Source organism: Gopherus evgoodei, chromosome 12, assembly GCF_007399415.2.
Source record: "Gopherus evgoodei ecotype Sinaloan lineage chromosome 12, rGopEvg1_v1.p, whole genome shotgun sequence".
In the NCBI taxonomy this organism is placed as follows: Eukaryota; Metazoa; Chordata; order Testudines; family Testudinidae; genus Gopherus; species Gopherus evgoodei.
Window position 1 is genome coordinate 1,365,946 of NC_044333.1, and position 20,808 is coordinate 1,386,753.

A 20,808-nucleotide genomic window follows, 5' to 3' on the forward strand; every position below is an offset into this window, starting at 1 on the left:
GAGGTAGCTGGTGGTGCCACAGAAGTATCGCCGGAGGCTACTGTACCTGGCCCACAATGTCTCTCTCTCGGGACACGAGGGGATCCAGTCCCCCAGGCAGCAGCTACTGTAGAACTTTTACTGGCCCAGAGTGTGTGATGTGTCCAGCAGTACTGCAGGTCCTGCGACCCCTGCCAGAGGGTGCGGAAGGCCCAGGATAAGGGTGAAGTCCCCTTGAGACCCCTGCCCATCATAGAGGAGCCTTCCCATAAGGTGGCTATGGACGTAGTGGGGCCCTTCAGCAAAGCGACCCGGTCAGGGAAGAAATACATTCTGGTGGGGACGGATTTCGCCACCCACTGCCCAGAGGTGGTGGCTTTGTCCTCCACCGAGGCAGACATCATGACAGACGTGCTGCTGACCATCTTCAGCAGAGTGGGGGTCCCTAGTGAGGTCCTTACAGACCAGGGGTCCAATGTCATGTCAGCTCTGCTCTGGGGCTTGTGGGAGAAATGTGGGGTCCAGCCCACCTGGGCCTCTGGATATCCCCCTCAGTCCAACGGGCTGGTGGAGAGATTTTATGGGACCCTGGGGATGATGCTGAGGACTTTTATGAATCAGCACCTGGAGGGCTGGGACCAGTACCTGCCTCACCTGCAGTACAGGGAAGTGCCCCAAGAATACACAGGGTTCTTCCCTTTCGAGCTGCTGTATGGGAGGAGAGTGAGGGGACCCCTGGACCTGGTAAGGGATGTTTGGGAGAAGGGGGAGCCAATCCTCCCATCAGGTGTCTCCCATTCAGAGTCACTGGGAAAACAGCCCAGGACCTGGAGAGAGATGTCAAGGACATCCTGACTTTGGAGGTGATCCCGCCGTTCAACAGTCCATGGGCCTCACCTGTGGGGCTGGTCCCCAAGAAAGACGGGTCAATCCAATTCCGTGCGCACTATTGGAAGCTTAATGCCATCACCGTGTCCGATGCCTACCCCATGCCTAGGCCTGGTGAGATTCTAGACAAGCTGTAGGGGCTCATTACCTCTCTACTGTGTATCTCTCCAAAGGTGACTGGCAGGTGCCTTTGCACCCAGATGCCAGATTGAAATCTGCCTGCACCACCCCTTTGGCAGAGGCATCGTACCTGGGCCACAAGGTGGGGAGCAGCTGCCCAAGCCCAGAGCCAGCCAAGGTGGAGGCGATCAGAGATTGGCCCATTCCCCAGACCAAGAAACAAGTCCAGGCCTTTACCAGGATGGCGGGGTACTACCGGGGGTTTGTACTCCACTTGAGCTCCCTAGCTGTCCCCATCACTGAGCTCTGTGAGGGGGGAAGCCAGATGAGGTAGTCTGGACCGAGCAGGGCCAGAGGGCTCTCTGTGCACTGAAGGAGGCTCTAATCCAGGGCCTGATAAATTTGGTAAACCCAGACTTGCCAAGCCCTTTACAGTGTTCACTGACGCCTCAGATGCGGGGCTGGGTGCGGTGCTGACACAAGCCGATGACAGCCCACTGGGTACCAGAGCAAGCTGCAGCTGTACCTATTTGAGCTGCGCTTTACCGTGTATACTGACCACTCTCCTCTGACGTGGCTGCATCAAATGAAAGGGGCTGATGCCGAGCTGCTGGTGACAGAGACACCTGGTCAGAGGATGGCCAACGTCAGGATGGGGACTCTTAACCAAGAGAGCCCGAATCACAGCCCTCCAGACCTGAGTGCTGGGAGAAGACCCGGTCTCAGTCTGAACCCCAGGGGTATAGGGGTGACAAAAGGGCACGGGCCACATAAACCTTTCCAAATACAGCCTGCGAGTTCCATCATGCACACTTGACCTCAGGGAGGGTGTGAAACTGGAAGGACCTGGTGTAACTCCCATCAAGGAATGTGAGAGGTGCTGGGTCATCCATGGGAATGTTGATGGGTTCGAACTGCCCCAGGTAACTGGGTAAAGTGACCCTGCTCAGTTCAGTCTCGAAGGGGAGAGAGAAGTGCCGAAGTGAGAATGTTCTTAATGTTTTCTCTGAATACTATGTGGGTGCTTCAGTTTCCCCTATGCATGTCTTAAGTATCTAGGTGGTGGGATAAGGGTATGTGATTGTTGCAGAGCCCTAGAGGGCCAGTGTGATGCTGTCTGCACAGAGAATGGCCAACACCCTGTCTCCTGGCAACTGATGGCCTGGGCCCCTCCCCTGCAAAGGTGCCAACTGAAGGTGTTGGAGAACAAAGAGATCAGGTGGCCTCCTGGCCCGGGAAAGAGACAAAGGCCAAAGGAGGGGCTGGAGAGTTTCAATTTGGAGCTGGCTAGGGAAAGACAAGGAAGGCCCAGACCCCTGGGGTCTGGGTCTCCCTGCCCCCAAGATGGATCTGACTTAGGGTCCCCGAGCACTGACTGACTTTGTATGAAGTAGTTTGAGAGCATTGCCCGGTGACTCCATGACAGCATGAATTTACGAGTCCAGACATCAGGCCACACTTGTCACATCAAATGTGACACAGCCATGGTCCAGATGGGTGTGATGAGATATGGCCAAAGCCAGCCAACAGGGATGGAAGACCCATGATGTAATACCACAGCTGGCATGGCCAAGAAAATACCTGAAGGAATAGGGCCCTGCTCTGGCCACCCCTCTCCACTCTCCACAGGAATTCATGACTCCAATAGTACACATCCAGCAAAGTGGGTTACTTGGAGCTGAGCTGTGTCTGCTTTTCATTCCCCTAAGTGACATGGGGCCAGCCGTGGTTGAACTTTGTTCAAATTCCACAAGAAGGAAGACACTGGAAGCTGTCTCCTGCAGGAACAGTGCAATGTTATTTTAGGTAACTAAACTATAGAATGGGCTAATGAATTATCTTTTATGATTTTACCTTTTTCCCCTATGTAGGTTACGTTGTCTGCATTGAAGTTTCGAGACACAAACCAGTTCAGTGTATCTCTTATGAATGCACTAAGAGATTAATCAAGTAGTTGGTGAACAAATATCAGTTTAAGCAACATATGACACTGGTTAATTTAACTTATAATTGTCCTAACCTAATTTACTATGGTCAAATTAAGGTTGTAATTGAAATAACGCACTGGTTCAGTTTATCTGGCTTGCCAATTTACTACAATTAGTAATGAATTCATAGTGAACAAGTTTAGAAAACAATTCTTAGGGTTTTAGAGGAAAGTTATGGGGAGGAGCCATTCCCTTTTATTTAAGCCAGTTAGCTCAGAGCCTGTTATTTGCCTTTTAAGGAAGTGCCACTCTTAAACAGATTTGCTGGTAACTTCCTTCTCGAGCTGCTTTCTTCCATTAACTTCACTCTTCACAGAAATTACATCAGACTTTGGTTTATCCAGTCCAGCGGTTCTCAAACTGTGGGTCAGGACCCCAAAGTGGGTTGTGACCACATTTTAATGGGGTCGTCAGGGCTTCATTAGACTTGCTGGGATCCAGGACAGAAGCTGAAGCCCAAACTCCACCTTGACCTGGGATGTGAGGCTCAGGCTGTGGGCCCGTCTGTCACGGTGTGTGGGGGAGTCAGGCCCTGTGCCCCCCCACTTCCTGTGATACACTGTGACTCTCAGCCAGCCAGTATAACAGAAGGTTTATTAGACAACAGGAACACAGTCCCAAGCAGGGCTGGTAGGTACAACCAGGACCCCCCAGCCAGGTCCCTCTGGGGGGCAAGAATCTTAGACCCCAGACTTGGGGTTCCCTGCCTCTTCCCAGCCAGCCCAAAACTGAAACCAAAAACCACTCTAGCAGGCTCTCTCCCTTTGTCCAGTTTCCAGGGCAAAGGAGTTCACTTGCCCCACCCCCCATCCTGGCTCAGAATACAGGCTCAGGTCCTGTCCCTCATCTAAAGTCATCCTCTGCTCTGCCATCTCCCATGCAGACAGCCCCAGTAAAACTAGACGACATTCCCAGGTCAATCCACCCCGCTCCCTACTGTGTCACACCATCTCCCCCCACAACCCAGGGAGGTGGGGCTTGGGCTCCACTCCCCTCCGCCGCCCAGGGTCGTGTAGTAACTTTGTTGTCAGAATGGGATTGCGGTGCAATGAAGTTTGAGAACCCCTGATCTAGTCTATTTCCCCTCCCCATTTTAAAACAATTGCCTGCATCTTTCTGTCAGCCTGGCACAGACACAGGATGATTGATAGAGTTCCACACTTGCAGTGGCTTTAGAACAATCCTGGACTGGAGATCTCTTACTGTTTAAGTAACAGCCTTAGGAATTTAGTGTCTACTTTGGGAGACAGTTAAGTGATCTGCAAAGAGATACGCACATACTCTAAGTGTTGAAGTGATTCAAGCCTCCCTGAATTGCTCCACAATGGTTTTCGCATCTTCTGCTTCTCAATCTCTTTAGCTCATGTGATTGGTCTTAGTTTGGAACAAAGCTGGTTTTTACCAGTGCTTTACTGATGATAAAATGCCACTTGGAGCCCTTTCACATGCAGTGGGGCAAGTCTGGTCTTTTCTCTCTGAGTTGTACTTCAGGCTTGGAATCTTTCACTTCCCCTTCTCTAGATGGCCAATGCCAGGAAGAGAGCACAGGCTACAACTCCAAATGTCATTGGTGGTACAAGAGAGATACCACCCTGCCCCCCTACACACACACTTCTCTCTGCATGGTTAGCATTAGGTTTTGTGGGGATCACTGAATCGCCCACTCTGCTGCAGGGGACACTTGTGTCCAGTCAGAGATTCTAGCGTGTTAGCTGTAGCTCATCATGGACCAATAATTCAGTATCTTGATCTGAGGTCATAGTAGAAGCTTCCAGTCTGAGATGGAAATTTTCTGGCAAAACCTGTTGGTGTTCACAAGCAGATGTCCTCTTTGTAAGCAGGACTTGTGAGAGGCCAATGTGAGGAGGAGTTGGAAACAGGCCTCCGTTTAACGGAATAAGGCTACGTAAAATTATATGTAATACAGTACTTTGCTAAATATAATTAAAGGTTCATCATGGAGTACTCTTTCATGCATTTCCACTCATTCCTTGTGGCCATAAGGATGCCAAGGGAAAAGGGATACTGGGGACCAAGTCCAGAGTGAGTTCATGACCCATAGCAGTGCCCTTTCACCTTAAATAAAAGCTGCTTTAGCATTCTTTAGACTAAATGTCATTTAGCATTTGACCCAATAAAGTTGTATGAATATAGATGGAATATAGGGGCCAAACATAACCCAGTCATTGTCCAACATTAAACAGAGTTAGACAAGGTTTGCAATACAGGGACCTGAGCCTTTCATTAAATGAAGAGAAGGAGGAACAGTTAAAGCCTTTGAGAAGCATTAAATAAGGGTTGTTTTAACAACATCCCTTGTTTCCTTTCCCTTTAGCTGGACAGAGAAGGAAAAGCCCCATGTCTGACAATCTCTTCGAAGGTATCAAAGTTGGTAATAACTGTCCAGCTGGGGAGAAGAGAAGCAGTTAGCTGCGATGGGCTGGAGCTGTGGTTGTTACAGTCTGATCTGTGTCATCCTGGGTGGTGGCTGGGATTCAGCTGGAGCCGGTAGGGTGGCAATTTCATCTGAGCCTCTTTCTCTGGCCCATCTGGGCAGGACATCGCTCAGGATCAGGATGACAAAGGCTCCAGGGCCCAGTGGGAGTGGCAGCCATGGCGGTGAAGCTTACTCCAATAGCCAAGTAGTGAACTCAGTTCTGGTCCATGGTCACTATGCTCCTTCACCCCAGTGCTCTCTCCTTTTGGGCCAGCCACAGCTGCAGTCTCTGAGCTCTACTGAGCAGAGAGGCTGCTCCCTGACAGCAACCTCTGGGGCTCAAGCCACCCCACAAGGGGCAAGGAGGAGGTAGCGCAATAGTTTCACTCTTATCCCCTGCACCAGCCCATGAAGTTGGCTAGCCATGGAAGGGATCATGTGCTGTACCCTCCCAAGGAGTGGCACAATGGGTATCTTTTCCCTGCCTGGTGGAAAGTGCATCTGACGAAGTGGGTATTCACTCACGAAAGCTCATGCTCCAAAACGTCTGTTAGTCTATAAGGTGCCACAGGATTCTTTGCTAGATAAATTAAGTGGACAGCTCAGCCCGTGTGGACTGTGCAATGTGAATGGAGGTGGCAGAATCAGGCCCTTCTTAAGTTGGGAACAGGGAATTAAATGGCAGCAGAAGAGATTAAAAAGGTCTGTTTTCTGGTTTTTACACCTGTGCTCAGTCCCCAGGCCCTGGCACATCATGCTTACTGGGGACCCACCCTCTCCCATTTCACTTTATTTTTACACAGATGTTACAAATGTTTTGGGGTTTCCAATACACTTGTGCCCCGTTTCCCCTTGTCCTGTCAGCCCAGCCTGTGCAATCAATAATTTGTGGAGGCTTTTTAGTGATAGCAATATTGACTCCCTTCATTGACTGCCTGGGGCATTTCTGACTGCTTGTCAGGTCGCCATGTGTAAACCTTATGAAAAATTCTTCCCAATTATATCTGAGCAACTCCAAGGAAGTGACTGGGGTTGCAAGGGTACAGGAGTCAGGTCTGGCCTCTTGGGAGTGGACAATAGGGGATGGATCACTTGGTGAAAGAACATAAGAACATAAGAACAGTTGTACTGGGTCAGACCAAAGGTCCATCTAGCCCAGTATCCTGTCTACCAACAGTGGCCAATGCCAGGTACCCCAAAGGGAGTGAACCTAACAGGTAATGATCAAGTGAACTGTCTCCTGACAAACAGAGGCTACGGACACCATTCCTTACCCATCCTGGCTAATAGCCATTTATGGACTTAACCTCCAGGAATTTATCCAATTCTAGCTGTTATGGTCCTAGCCTTCACAACCTCCTCAGGCAAGAAGTTCCACAAGTTGACAGTGTGCTATGTGAAGAAGAACTTTCTTTTATTTGTTTTAAACCTGCTGCCCATTGATTTCATTTGGTGACCCCCTAGTTCTTGTATTATGGGAATAAGTAAATAACTTTTTCTTATCCACTTTCTCCACATCACTCACGATTTTATACACCTCTATCATATCCCCCCTAGTCTCCTCTTTTCCAAGCTGAAAATTCCTAGCCTCTTTAATCTCTCCTCATATGGGACCCATTCCAAACCCTTAATCATTTTAGTTGCCCTTCTCTGAATCTTTTCTAATGCCAGTATATCTTTTTTGAGATGAAGAGACTGCATCTGTATGCAGTATTCAAGATGTGGGCATACCATCCATTTATATAAGGGCAATAATATATTCTCAATCTTATTCTCTACCCTTTTTTAATGATTCCTAACATCCTGTTTTCTTTTTTGACCGCCTTTGCACACTGCGTGGACATCTTCAGAGAACTATCCACGATGACTCCAAGATATTTTTCCTGATTTGTTGTAGTTAAATTAGTCCCCATCATATTGTATGTATAGTTGGGGTTATTTTTTCCAATGTGCATTACTTTATATTTATCCACATTAAATTTCATTTGCCATTTTGTTGCCCAGTCACTAAGTTGTGAGAGATCTTTCTGAAGTTCTTCACAGTCTGCTTTGGTCTTAACCATCTTGAGCAGTTTAGTATCATCTGCAAACTTTGCCACCTCACTTTTTACTTCTTTCCTCAGATAATTTAAGAATAAGTTGAATAGGATTGGTTCCAGGACTGACTCTTGGGGAACACCACTAGTTAACCCTCTCCATTCTGAAAATTTACCATTCATTCCTACCCTGTGTTCCCTGTCTTTTAACCAGTTCTCAATCCATGAAAGGATGATCTCTCTTATCCCATGACAACTTAATTTGCATAAGAGCCTTTGGTGAGGGACTTTGTCAAAGACTTTCTGGAAATCTAAGTACACTATATCCACTGGATCCCCCTTGTCCACATGTTTGTTAACCCCTTCAGAGAACTCTAATAGATTAGTAAGACACGATTTCCCTTTACAGAAACCATGTTGACTTTTTCCCAACAATTTATGTTCTTCTATGTGTCTGATAATTTTATTCTTTGCTATTGTTTCCACTAATTTGCCCCGTACCGACGTTAGATTTACCGGTCTGTAATTGCCGGGATCACTTCTAGAGCTCTTTTTAAATATTGGTGTACATTAGCTAACTTCCAGTCATTGGGTACCAAAGCCGATTTAAAGGGCAGGTTATAAACCTTAGTTAATAGTTCTGCAACTTCACATTTGAGTTCTTTCAGAACTCTTGGGTGAATGCCATCTGGTCCCAGTGACTTGTTAATGTTGAGTTTATCAATTAATTCCGAAACCTCCCCTAGTGACACTTCAATCTGTGACAGTTCCTCAGATTTGTCACCTACAAAAGCCGGCTCAGGTCTGGGAATCTCCCTAACAACCTCAGTCGTGAAGACTGAAGCAAAGAATTCATTTAGTTTCTCCGCAATGACTTTATCATCTTTAAGCGCACCTTTTGTATCTCGATCGTCAAGGGGCCCCACTGGTTGTTTAGCAGGCTTCCTGCTTCTGATGTACTTAAAAGACATTTTGTTATTACCTTTGGAGTTTTTGGCTAGCCGTTCTTCAAACTCCTCTTTGGCTTTTCTTATTACACTCTTGCACTTAAGTTGGCAGTGTTTGTGCTCCTTTCTATTTGCCTCACTAGGATTTGTCCTCCACTTTTTAAAGGAAGTCTTTTTATCTCTCACTGCTTCTTTTACATGCTTATTAATCCACAGGGGGTCTTTTTTAGTTCTTTTACTGTGTTTCTTAATTTGGGGTACACACTGAAGTTGGGCCTCTATTATGGTGTCTTTAAAAAGCGCCCATGCAGCTTGCAGGGATTTCACTTTAGTCATGGTACCTTTTAATTTCTGTTTAACTAACCCCCACATTTTTGCATAGTTCCCCCTTTTGAAATTAAATGCCACAGTGTTGGGCCATTGAGATGTTCTTCCTGCCACAGGGATGGTAAATATTATTGTATTATGGTCACTATTTCCAAGCAGTCCTGTTATAGTTACCTCTTGGACCAGCTCCTGCGCTCCAGTCAGGACTAAATCTAAAGTTGCCTCTCCCCTTGTGGATTCCTGTACCAGCTGCTCCAAGAAGCAGTCATTTAAAGTATCGAGAAATTTTATCTCTGCATTGCATCCTGAGGTGACATATTCCCAGTCAATATGGGGATAATTGAAATCCCCTACTATTATTGATTATTAATTATTATTATTATATTATTACTGGCAATTGCCTTTTCTGCTCATTCCCTCTGAAGCACCTGGTGTTGGCGACTGTTGGAAGACAGCATGGCCATTCTTATATTTATTTCCCACAATATGGGCATGTCAAAGGGCCATAAGAACTGTCACTCTTGAATTTCCTGACAATGCTTGATTTGAACTGTGCAGAGTTAAAGTTGCATCAACCCAGGATTCTGCATTTCTAATGCAGAATGAAGTAAACACATGAGTTGTCTCAGCTCAGGTCACCATTCACTGGGCTTCTGTTCTGATCAGGTTCCAGCCCTTGTTTCTCCATTGTCATGGAGTACTGTGAAAAGGGAACCCTGCGGGATGTGCTGACAAGGAAACCTCAGCTCCCCTGGGAGACGCGCATTCGGATGGCGCTAGATGCGGCCAGAGGCCTATACAGGTATGTCATGGGGCCAGTGGCCCTTCAGGAGAATTAGAGCCCAACTGGCCCATGATGACCCTGTGGGCTGCACCTAGGAGCAATCAGGTGCTCCTGGGAGATCCCTTTAGTTAATTAGAATTGAAGCAGCTGAATTAGCAGGGGGCTACGAGAGTATAAAAAGGAAGTTACCTGAAGGAAAGAAAGCTATCCCTGGCAGTCTGTGCCTGGCTCTGGGAAGGGAGTGGGAAGGCTGAAAGGTATCCTGTAAAAGGAAAGAGAGCCCCTAGAGTGAAGCTAGTCACTGAGCAGTTAGTGCTCTGAGGAATGGTAGCTAAACCAGAGACTAAACCCCAGCAGGGGTAGGACCAGAGCAATGGAGTCTGAGAGACAAGAGGGGCTTTTTGGCAAATGACTGGTCAGAAGAATCAGGAGACTCTGGTCAGGAAGAAACAAAGCCTTCGACTATTCTCTGATGTTGTCTTAGTGGTTTTGGGTAAATGAAGATGCCCCTGAATAAGGGAGAGGCAAAGATTGAGTCAAGATATATTTATATGATAAAAAGGGGAAACTGAGGCATGGGATGGCATCTGGGTCTGTGACAAAGTACCAAGCATGACTGAAGACAAGTGAATTGATTTTCTGATGTCCCGCTATATGCCTGAATTGGTTTCATCTATAGGAGAGCAAAGTGGATGGGATGTGGGTACTGTGGTTAAAGTCACCCTCACCATCCACAAAGCCCATGACTTCCAAACAGGCAGTGGGAGAAGTGATGGGAGGCTGGGTTTAGATAAGAAAGTGCCTAGATTCTCAGATGCCCTTGGCTTGCGAATCTGGCCTGAAGCCTGGTAGGAAAAGCCTTTCTGCTGAGATACCTGGTGCTGCTGCTTCCAGAAGTACCTTGTAGAGCATCATTAGGACTACTGCCCAGTAACAGACTGGTTATTACCCATTGGTCCTAGGCTGCTCTGACAATGGCATTCACTAGCTTGCCACTTTACAGGCAAAACATTATTGTCTTGTAGCCATTGGAAAGGTTGGATTTGTGGCTGTTGTTCCAGAATAACTAGGGGTGGCTTCTGAATGCTCAGTAGTGTCCAAAGGTCCATCCTTGTGACTGTTCTGGGTGGGAGCAAAGGGAGGGAAGGTGGCAATGGATCCATTGCTAATGCTTTCTGCTCTTGGTTCTGACTGGCTATAGGTTGCACCAGACGGGGGAGAAGTCTAAATTGCATGGATGCATAAATAGTACCAAGTTCCTGGTTGCCAAAGGTTACTGTGTGAAGGTAAGAGCTGTCCTATGAGAAGACTTTTTGAGAGATTTGAAAGTTTTTGTGGCTATCTATTCCATCTCTCCTTCCCTCCCTCCTGAGTAACACCTCAAGCATCTATAGTTTCAATGTTAATTTACTATGCAGATGGAACACCTGAATTATATGGCCAAACCCCCTACCATTATGCAGTCTTCTCTCCCCCTCCCTCCCCAAAACCCTCTACCCCTTTCCAGCTCTCCTCCCAGGACAGTATGAGCAGCACAGGACTCTGTTTATTTAGATGTTAACTTCAGGCTGTTCTACACAGTCCCCAGATTTTTAACATGCAGCTGGTTTTTATATTGAAACGGACTGCTGCGCTGCAGACCCTGATGGGGAATTCCCTCTTGACTCTAATGCAAATATTGGATGAACATCATCTCTGAGAAGCAGGCAATGTTGTTATTTATTATTGGTATTATTGTAGTGCACAGGAGCCCCCCTTGTGCTAAGTGCTGTACAAACACAGAACAAAAGGATGGCCTCATCTCCATGCTTATTTAGCTACCCAAATATGGATGCAGGTGCCTAGCTTTAAGCCCCCAGGTTTGCAAATATAAGCCTCAGTGAAAACATTTCCATCAGCTCTTCATGCAGGGATAGCGGCTGATTAAAGACAAGCTGCCACAAGCAAGGTGAGGAGGCATAGCATGAGGTAGAGGAGAAGCAGAATTGAGGAATGACAGAGTATTGTAATTAGGGGTGACTCTAGGCACCAGGAAAGCAAGCAGCTGCTTGGGGCAGCCCATTTGCACGGGCAGCAGCAGCCCAGAGGGATCCAGCCTGGGAGCTGAGAACCAACAGGGGGCCCTGGGAGCTGTAGTTCCTTGGTTAGCTCCCTGCCTATAGAGCCAGCCCTGGAGCAGGGAAAGAACTACATTTCCCAGCATTCCCTTGGCCACTATCAACTGGAAAGAGAGGAGGGATTATTGTAGCTGAACCCTCAGGCTGCAGCTTGCTGTGAATGGAGCGCTCACTGCTAGAGCGGGGTGGCGCTGTGAATGGGGAACAAGTGTGCCCAAGGAGTAGAAGGCTTTGGCCCAGATATCCCCTTCAGAAGACATCCCCACACTGGCCTAGGGACACTGGTGTGACCTCACCTTGCAGCCCCCAAAGAAGGAATTGGGTGGACTACATGGACAGTGCTTCTCTCTATCTGAAGCCTAGTGAGGGAGGTACATGGATCCCACTAGAATTTAAAATGAAAAGTAAGGGAGGGGAGGCTCTGGACCTGGGCAGCTTTAGATACAGTCCCAGGCATGTAGGAGGATTTCCACTTCTGAGCCATGGAAGAGAAATTGACTTTTCCTTTCCGGATTTAGCTAATATTCAGAAAGGGAATCTAGCACCTGCCTTCCAGATTTGAATACCTCAAAATTCAGGAGCGCTCAAGCTCAATTTCGGCAGCTGGTACTTCATTTCTCCCAGATCAAATATACTGATCCACTGTAACTGGCTGTAGAAAAAGTAGGATAAAATTGAGCACGAAATGCTTCCAGTGGTTTTTAGGACTGGAATTGCTATTTTCAACAGCCATTGCCTTTTTTTTTTTAAGTTTTATTTGTTTAAAAGGAAGACAGTGATATTGCATTGGTAAATTCCCCATGAAAACAAAGAGTGGAACAAAAGAATAATAAAGGCACCTCAACTTTTCCTCATTTATGGAGGACAGTCTTTTAATATGCATCCAGATATCCTCCAATCACACAAGCTGAAAATTATTCCACTTTACTGCAGTTCTGTAACCACATGGGAACCAATCCTATCTGTGTTCTGTGCACATCCAAATTCCTGCTGAATGACCCGCCCTGGGAGCAAGTTACCAGTGACCCAGGGCTGGGGCAGAAGGAGGGTGCAGGTGGAAGGGGCAGAGCCCAGGACTGGGGCAGCAGGGGGGTGTGAGTGAGGGGGCGGGGGCAGCCCAGAGCTGGGGCAGCATGGGGTGTGGGGGGAGAGAGCCCAGGGCTGGAGCGGCAGGGGGGTGCGGCTTGGGAGAGAGAACCCAGGGCTGTGGTGGCAGGGGGGTATGGGCTGGGGGAGAGAGCCCAGGGCTGGGGTGGGGGCAGCCAAATTTTTTTTTTTTTGCTTGGGGTGGCAAAAAACCTAGAGCCAGCCCTGACTGTAATAACAAAATTAGATCTTAAAACACACAGTACCCACCTCAGGGTACATCTTCACTTCAAAAAAAACCCCACAGCAGCGTGTTTCTGAGCCCAGGCCTGCAGACTCGGGCTTGCACTATGGCACAACACATAGGTGTGTAGTCATTCCGGATCCAGCTGGAGCTCAGGCTCAGAAGCTTCGGGAGGGAGATGAGCTTCAGAGTCCAAGCTCCAATGTGAGCCTGACTGTTTACATGGCTATCAGTAGCACTGTAGCATGAGCCTGAATCTGTAGGCCTTGCTCTGGGACTCGCTGCAATGGGATGGTTTTGTTTTTTCAATGCAGACGTACCCCAAGAGCCCCATCCCTATTACCAAACATGTACCCTCTTCGTGGTTCGGGAAGGACATATCAAAGTGGGGTGTTGTCGGGATCTATCCTGGGTCTGGTTCTATTCAGTATCTTCAGAAAAAATGTGGACAATAGCATAGAAAGTACAAAGTTTGCAGCTGATATCAAGCTGAGAGGGGTTGCAAGTGCTTTGAAGGACAGGATTAGAATTCAAAATGATCTCGACAAACTAAAGAAAAGGTCTGAAATAAATATTATGAAGTAAAATAAGGACAAATGCAAAGTACTACAGTAAGGAAGGAATAATCAGTTTGACTAATACGAAGTGGGAAATGACCGCCTAGGAAGGAGTGCTACAGAAAAGGATCTGGGGGTTATAGTGGATCACAAACTAATGAGTCAATAATGTGATGCTGCTGCAAACAAAGCAAACCTCATTCTGAAATATATTAGTAGGACATGTAAGCATGACACAAGAAGTAATTCTTCCACTGTACTCTGCAGTGATAAGGCTTCAACTGGAGTATTGTGTCCAGTTTTGGGTATCACGCTTTGGAGAATATTTGGAGATGGTCTAGAGGAGAGCAACAAAAATGATTAAAGGTCTAGAAAGTGGGGAGGGATAGTTCAGTGGTTTGAGCATTAGCCTGCTACACCCAGGGTTGTGAGTTCAATCCTTGAGGGGGCCATTTAGGGATCTGGGGCAAAAATCTGTCATGGGACTGGTCCTGCTTTGAGCAGGGGGTTGGACTAGATGACCTCTTGAGGTCCCTTCCAACTCTGATATTCTATGAAAACATGATCTATGAGGAAAGATGGGGGAGAAATGGGTCTGTTTAGTCTGGAGAAGAGAGGATTGAGGTGGGACTACAACAGTCTTCAAGTACATAAAAGGCTGTTATAAAGAGGAGGGTGATAAATTGTTCATCTCAACCATTGAGGACAGGAGAAGTTAAACTGCAGTAAGGGAGATTTAGGATAAACATTAGTAAAAATGTCCTGTCAGGGTAGCTAAGCATGGGAATAAATTACCTAAGGAAATCACAGAATCTCCTTCATAACAGGTTGGACAGAGACCTGTCAGAGATGGTCTAGGTAGTCCTGCCTCAGTGCAGGGGATTGGATGAGATCAGTGGATTTCAAACTTTTTAGGCTGCAAACTGCTTTCCAAATAATGTAATCTGCATACCCCCATCTGAGATAGGGTCATAATATACCTATGATTAGATTGCCAATTCTTTCTAAATAAAGTGAGCTGTCTGCCATTACAGGATTTTTCTCATGTAGCCCCTGACAAGAGTATGAGTAACCCACTTTGAAAACCACTGGATTAGATGATCTGTCAAGGTCTCTTCCAGTCTTACATTTTTATGATTTATCTGCATCCTAGAGGATCTCTGCTTCTAGCCCCTCTTTAATCTTACCCCTATTGTGGCCATTATATCTCCATACAAGGCTTAGATGAGACCACTTCTTTCCATCAGTTGGCCAGAGGGGATCATGGTGGTGCACCAAGAAACACACCCTCTCCCTTGTTTCTTCCCTTCTCAATATGGGGCCAAGCACATCATCCTTACATTTATAAGACCTAGGAGTGGGAATCAAACCCATGACCTCCTGCATGGCAAAGCAAGAACACTCAGCAGACCAGGCAGACCCTGCAGCATGTTCTTGCAGTGGTCTGCTTGATCTCCTGGCACTGAAAAGGCCACCATATAACCCAAAGGAAATCAGCTCATTAACCTTGAGCTAGGGACCAGTTATGCAATCATTGCTGCATGTCCCTGACTGCATGGAGCTCATGCTGCTGCTCCTCCCTTTGTCTTTCTCTCCTTCCCTCAATCAGCTGTCAGGATTTGAACTGAGTAAAACTGAATCATCCATTAAGAGGAGCTGCAGGAAGAAATTGATGGATGTCCCTGCTTCGGCTTACATCTCTCCCCTGGGCCTAGCTTCCCTGAGCCATAAGTATGACGTGCCCAGTGAAATATACAGGTACATCTCCATGGGGATGCTGGACTATAATACGTAAGGGATGGATGCTCTACTGCAGAGTTTCCTACAGAAGCCAGATTATTAGACAGGTTCTGTAGATGACTTGCTTGGCATGAGATGATGGGAGCCAAGAGTCTTGAGTTCTATTCCTACTGCTAACTTAACCTCTCTCTCCGTTAGCTTTCCCTTCTGTTAAAAGGGAAGAGTATTACTCAGACACCCTACATGGAGGGCAGAGCTCGATTAACGTTTCTATAGGCTTTGGGGATGGAGGCTGCTACTACAGTACAAATTAATACCACATAGGAAATGGAAGAGCTTTTGACATTTCACTTGCCAAGTTCTCCTCCCCAAGGGACTGGGCACATGGGAAGGGAGAAGTCAATATTAACGTAGATGGACTCTACAGAATAATCACAGGAGCCAGCCCAGTGGGGACGGAGTGGAAGATGAGTCTGCCGTGTGGGAGAGCAGCTCACGAATCAGCCTGGTATATTGATTCCTAAACCAGGAAGGAGGGAGTGCTCAGATGACATGCTTGTTAAGTGGCTGAGGGTGTGGTTCACCCTCCTTCGCTCTATCCAGCAAGCAACACAACTGATGAGCATAGGAGGAGGGATCAGAGGGAGGCTTTGTTGATGCTCAGCAAGCCTATTTGTGTCCTTTCAGCTTCGGGATCGTCCTGTGGGAGATTGCGACCAGCAAAATTCCATTTGAAGGTGGGCAACAAGGGCTTGTTTTCTGTCTTACTGCAAGCACCTGGGTAAAGGCCTGGGAGGCCAGTCCAGATGTGTTCTGCTGATGCAGGGTGATATTTGGGATCAAATGCACCACTTGGCAAATGTTCCCTATTGCTACCTAGTGCTCAGGAGCTTCAGACCCAGAGGGGTTATGAAGCAACTGACTGTCCAACATGCCTGTATCCACTTGGATCGGGCAGAAAAGTAGCTTTAACTCTAAAATCTTTCCTGGAATTTAGTCTCCAACTCAGCAAACTACTTAGACACATATTTAATTGTAAGCACACAAGTAATCCCATCTGTATCCAGCAAAGCTCTTAGGCATATGCTTCACTACTATTGAAATTCAGTGCTCCGCTGAATTGGGGCCTTAAGGCAGGGTTCATAGCAGATGAGTTTTTCAAGGATGCAGCGTAATGAGGATTTCAATCCTGGCTCTTCCCCGCTGTGGGCTTGGCAGGCTGAATGAGGCTCTATTTAAATGCTTGCATTAGGTTCCCTCTCCCATACCTTCTTGTGGAATCTGAAACAAGTCAGTGCCTCCTGATGTCCCAATTTGTGTGTGTTGTGTTAGGCTGCAGTTCCCAAGAGATCTATCAGAAAGTTTATGAGCAACGTTACCAGGCTCCTGTTGGGGAAGATTGCCCCTCCCACCTGCGGGATGTCATCAATCAGTGCCGGGCCTTTGAGCCTTCGCAACGTCCTTCTGCAGAAGGTAGGATGGAGTCCCATGTTTGCTTCCCTTTACTCTACAGTAATACTAGCTACCAGGTGGTGGCTGCTGGACCCCGGTCAGACCTGCTGGGGAAATCCCAAGGAGGAGCCGCAGGACTGCAAGCCCAAACCCCCAGTCTGGAAGGAGAGAGATGGGAGGTCTCTAGCTGAGAGAGGAGATGGCTAGGAAAAGTGAAACCTTTAAGTTGGTGCCCTTGAGAAAAATCGGGAGGGGGGGTCAAGTGCAGTTTAACCTGAAACTGCCAGTGATGATCCCATCTGACCTCCTGCATAACAAAGGCCAGAGAACTTCACCCAGTAATTCCTGCATCAGGCATAACTACGCGTGGTTGATCTTTTTGCAAGACAGTCTTGCTTGATGGATTTCAAGTAATGGCAAATCCCCCACACCCCTGGTAAATTGTTCCAGTGGGTAATGACTAGGGCTATGTTTTAGTAAAAGTCACAGGCAGTAAACAAAAATTCACAGCCTGTGACCTGTCCATGACTTTCACTTTATACCCCTGATGAAAATTTGGGAGGGCAGCTCAGGTACTGGGGGACAGGAGGTGGTATGCAGACCAGGACCCGCACTGGTGCTGGGGCAGTGGGTGTTGGTGGGGCCAGCAGGCTCCCTACCTGGCTCCATGTTGCCCGTCCCCCAGCAGCAGCAGACTTTGGGTGTGAGAGGTGGCATGGGATGGGGTGAGACTGGCTATGGGTGGTGCTTTCCTGGCGGATTCTCAGGAAGCAGCGACATCCCCCTCGCTCAGTTGCTAGGCAGAAGCACAGCCAGGCAGCTCTGCACACTGCTTCTGCCTGCAGGCTCCGCCCCTGCAGCTCCCATTGACTGGGTGAAGCCAGCGCTCTGGATGGAGGCAGTGCGCAGAGCTGCCTGGCCATGCCTCTGAAGCAGCGGCCTGTGCAACTGGTGCAGGAGCTGCCTGAGTTGCCCCTGAGCCAGGTGCACCAATCACTGCAGAAGTCATGGAGGTCACAGAAAGTTATGGAACCCATAACCTGAGTGACAAACTCACAGCCTTAGTAACGACCCCCACTGTTCCAAATGTGCACCTTGTTTCCAGTTTGAAATTGTCAAGCTTCATCCTCTGGGAGAGCGAAATGTGATAACTCAGGACAGACAGCTGCAAGGGAGGGGTAGAAATCAGTCTCAGAGGGTTAAAAGGCCCTCCTCCCTAGCAACTGGAGGGTTACTATGGGTCAATCAGGTTCAGCTGAGAAGGGTTACCAAAGTATCAGTCAGAATCAGCAGAGAGGGAGCTACCTGAGGTTAATTAGGATCAGCTGATTCCAACTAAGGGCTGCCTGAGACCTTTTTAAACCCTCCCCTGGGAGGAAGAGAAGGAGCCCTGCTGCCAGGAGCGGCAAGACAGCGAGCCTCACCAGGAGAAGAGGCAGTATTCTCTCCCACCAGAGAGAAAAATACACTAAAAAGGATGGTGGAGAGAAGGAACAGACTTCCCCTGTGTCCCAAGAAGGACCATGTTACCCAAGCCTGTCTTACTAGGGCTAAAAGCAGCAGAGGCTGGGGAGACCGAGAAGGTGGCTAGCCACGGAAGGTACAGGGAGAGAAAAGGAGCTAAAACAGGGGTCCTCAAACTTCACTGCATTGTGATCCCCTTCTGGAAACAGAATTGTTACATGATCCTGGGGGGGGAGGCACAGCCCAAGCCCCACTGCCCCAGGTGAGGTGGAGAGGGGACTACAGCCTTGGAAGGACTAGAAAATGGGAAAACTGCAGGAGAAGGGAAAGGCAGATGTAATGGTTAATAATCAGCCAGGAAGCAAGCATGCTTTTCGGGAGAGAGGACACAACACTTCTGTTGACTACACAAACCTCACTGGGCTTGCTCAAAGTCTTAACATGAGTGTTAGCACAGTCACATCTATCCTCCCATTAAATCTGTTCATTTGCATAGTCACTGCCATACTCAGAGCTGGGGGGAAACTGCAACTTAACACACTGGCTTTCTGAGATCAACAGCATCAAAAATACTGTGCTCTGATTAGAGTAGCTCCTTGGTGCTGTGGAATCTGGGGTTTGGCCTTTCACTGAGCGATAAACTGCTGTATATGAGAACATCAAAACAGCCATATTGGGCCTGACCAAAGGTCCATCTAGCCCCATATCCTGTCTTCTGACAGTGGCCAATGCCAGGTGCCCCAGAAGGAATGAACAGAACAGGTAATCATCAAGTGATCTATCCCATCACCCATTCACAGCTTCTGGCAAACAGGCTAGGGACACCATCCCTACCCATCCTGGCTAATAGCCTCCATGAACTTATCTAGTTCTTGTTTGAACCTTGTTAGTCTTCATCTTCACAACATCCTCTGGTAAAGAGGTCCACAAGTTGACTGCACAGTATGTGAAGAAATACTTTCTTTTGTTCTAAACCTGCTGCCTACTAATTTCATGTGGTGGTCCCTACTATCAGGAGCTGTTCTGTCTTTGGGAATGTCTTACTGCTGTTGCTTTTAGCACATACAAAAATAAATGACTGATCCTTCTTATATTTGACAGCAGCAGCACAAAAGGGAGTGGAGACCTGCTGTTGTCCATGAAGGCTTGTGTGATGGAGAGGGTGTCCCCTCTTCCCACTTGGTGTATCAGGCAGGAGGCAACTTTCTTTAAATCACTTCCATCCCACCATATGGGGCATAGACACTAGCAATTTCAATAGTCTTTTTTGTAAGGAAAGAGTGAGACCTTGAGGTTTGCTATTTAGCAATCCATCATGCTCTCCAAAGGCACAAAGATTTTCGGTAGCGTAATCGACCAGGGAATTTCCTGTGCTGAGAACTATAACGAGAGCTGCCGCTAGAGGGCACTCAAAGATCAAATTTGTCAGCCCCTTCCGGCATTTTGCCCTAGGTACTTAGTATTCTACTGCCCATCCCCAAGCTGGCTTACATTTAAAAAAAAAACCTTTCTGCAGCCTCTCTCAATTCCTTGTTCATGTGGGTCTGTCTCTCTGTACATGCTTGTTCCTCTTTTGCTGCTCCTGCCCAGTATAAAGCAGTCAGTTTTAATTTTCTCCATAACCTTCTGTTCTGTTGAGCCTGTAATGAAATGATTCCGTGTCCTATATACCATTACTGCGTACATATCAATCATCTTGCTAGGAAAAAAAATCTGAGTATTCTAATCTGAAAACAAATTCTGTTTGCCTTCTGCAGAGATTGTGGACTCACTGATAGCCATCTATGGCAAGATAAATACAGCAAGCTAGCTGCAAGACACACACAAGGAGCCCCTTGACGAAAACAGCCAAGTGTGGTTAAGAGTAAAGCATGCGCTGCTCCGTCCCTGTCTACCACCGCTCTCTAGCATGAAGTTTGTTACACTTTTCCAGCTCTGTACTCTTTTTTTTTTTTAAACATCTTGACCTGCCCTCCAACTTCAACGATGCAACTCTGAGCCTTTAAAGTCGTGCCTGCAATTTTGCACCTGCAATTTACTGTGGACATGGTTTATAGCACTTAGACATCTCCCTTCCTGAGCATGTTGCCAAGATTAGAAAGCCATTTCTATTTCATGTAGGGGGACCAGCGTAGCATCCTGAAGGGAAGCTCCCTTAATACTGTCAACGGGTGGGGGGAGTCAGGGTGAGGCAGTGACAGCTTGAGTGCTGGCTTTAGGTGGGGAGCTAATATTTATGTGGAAATTTGAGTTTGGCGAATGGTGGTAGGCATCAAGGTGCGGGCGCTTGTCCCTAGCACTGCAGGGGGGCTTTGTAGCTGGGGTAGTGTAATGAACTGGGACATATCAAGGCCAACTGTCCCAAGAACACCATGCGAGTGCAATTCATTACACCACCATCACCCCAAAGATCCCCAGGCCCAGATGCCTCTCAAATACCCTTGGAGCGAAGGGAAAATTTGAGAGTGGGCGGAAAGAAGGTTACTGCGTGGAGAGACACGGGGGCACAAGTGTCAGCTATCCACCAATCCTTCATTGACCCCAAATTCATCAACCCAAAGGCCAAAGTTACAATTTACCCCTTCATGTCACAAGCTGTAGACTTGCCTACAGCTCAACTGCCTGTCCAGTACAAAGGCTGG

The 20,808-nt window shown here is 47.5% G+C and overlaps 1 protein-coding gene across 2 annotated transcripts in view; it reads left to right on the top strand.

Annotated features, from left to right (window-relative positions):
* The window catches only part of MLKL (mixed lineage kinase domain like pseudokinase), a 37,023-nt gene extending 16,701 nt beyond the window's left edge, over positions 1-20,322 (top strand). For both annotated transcript variants that reach the window (XM_030582140.1, XM_030582139.1), the window contains 6 exons: positions 9,389-9,524; positions 10,708-10,792; positions 15,120-15,268; positions 15,938-15,987; positions 16,583-16,723; positions 19,924-20,322. In XM_030582140.1, coding sequence (XP_030438000.1) covers positions 9,389-9,524; positions 10,708-10,792; positions 15,120-15,268; positions 15,938-15,987; positions 16,583-16,723; positions 19,924-19,976 — 614 coding nt within the window. In that variant the 3' untranslated portion in view covers positions 19,977-20,322. The remainder of the gene's footprint in view (positions 1-9,388; positions 9,525-10,707; positions 10,793-15,119; positions 15,269-15,937; positions 15,988-16,582; positions 16,724-19,923) is intronic.
* The last annotated feature ends 486 nt before the right edge of the window (positions 20,323-20,808 follow it).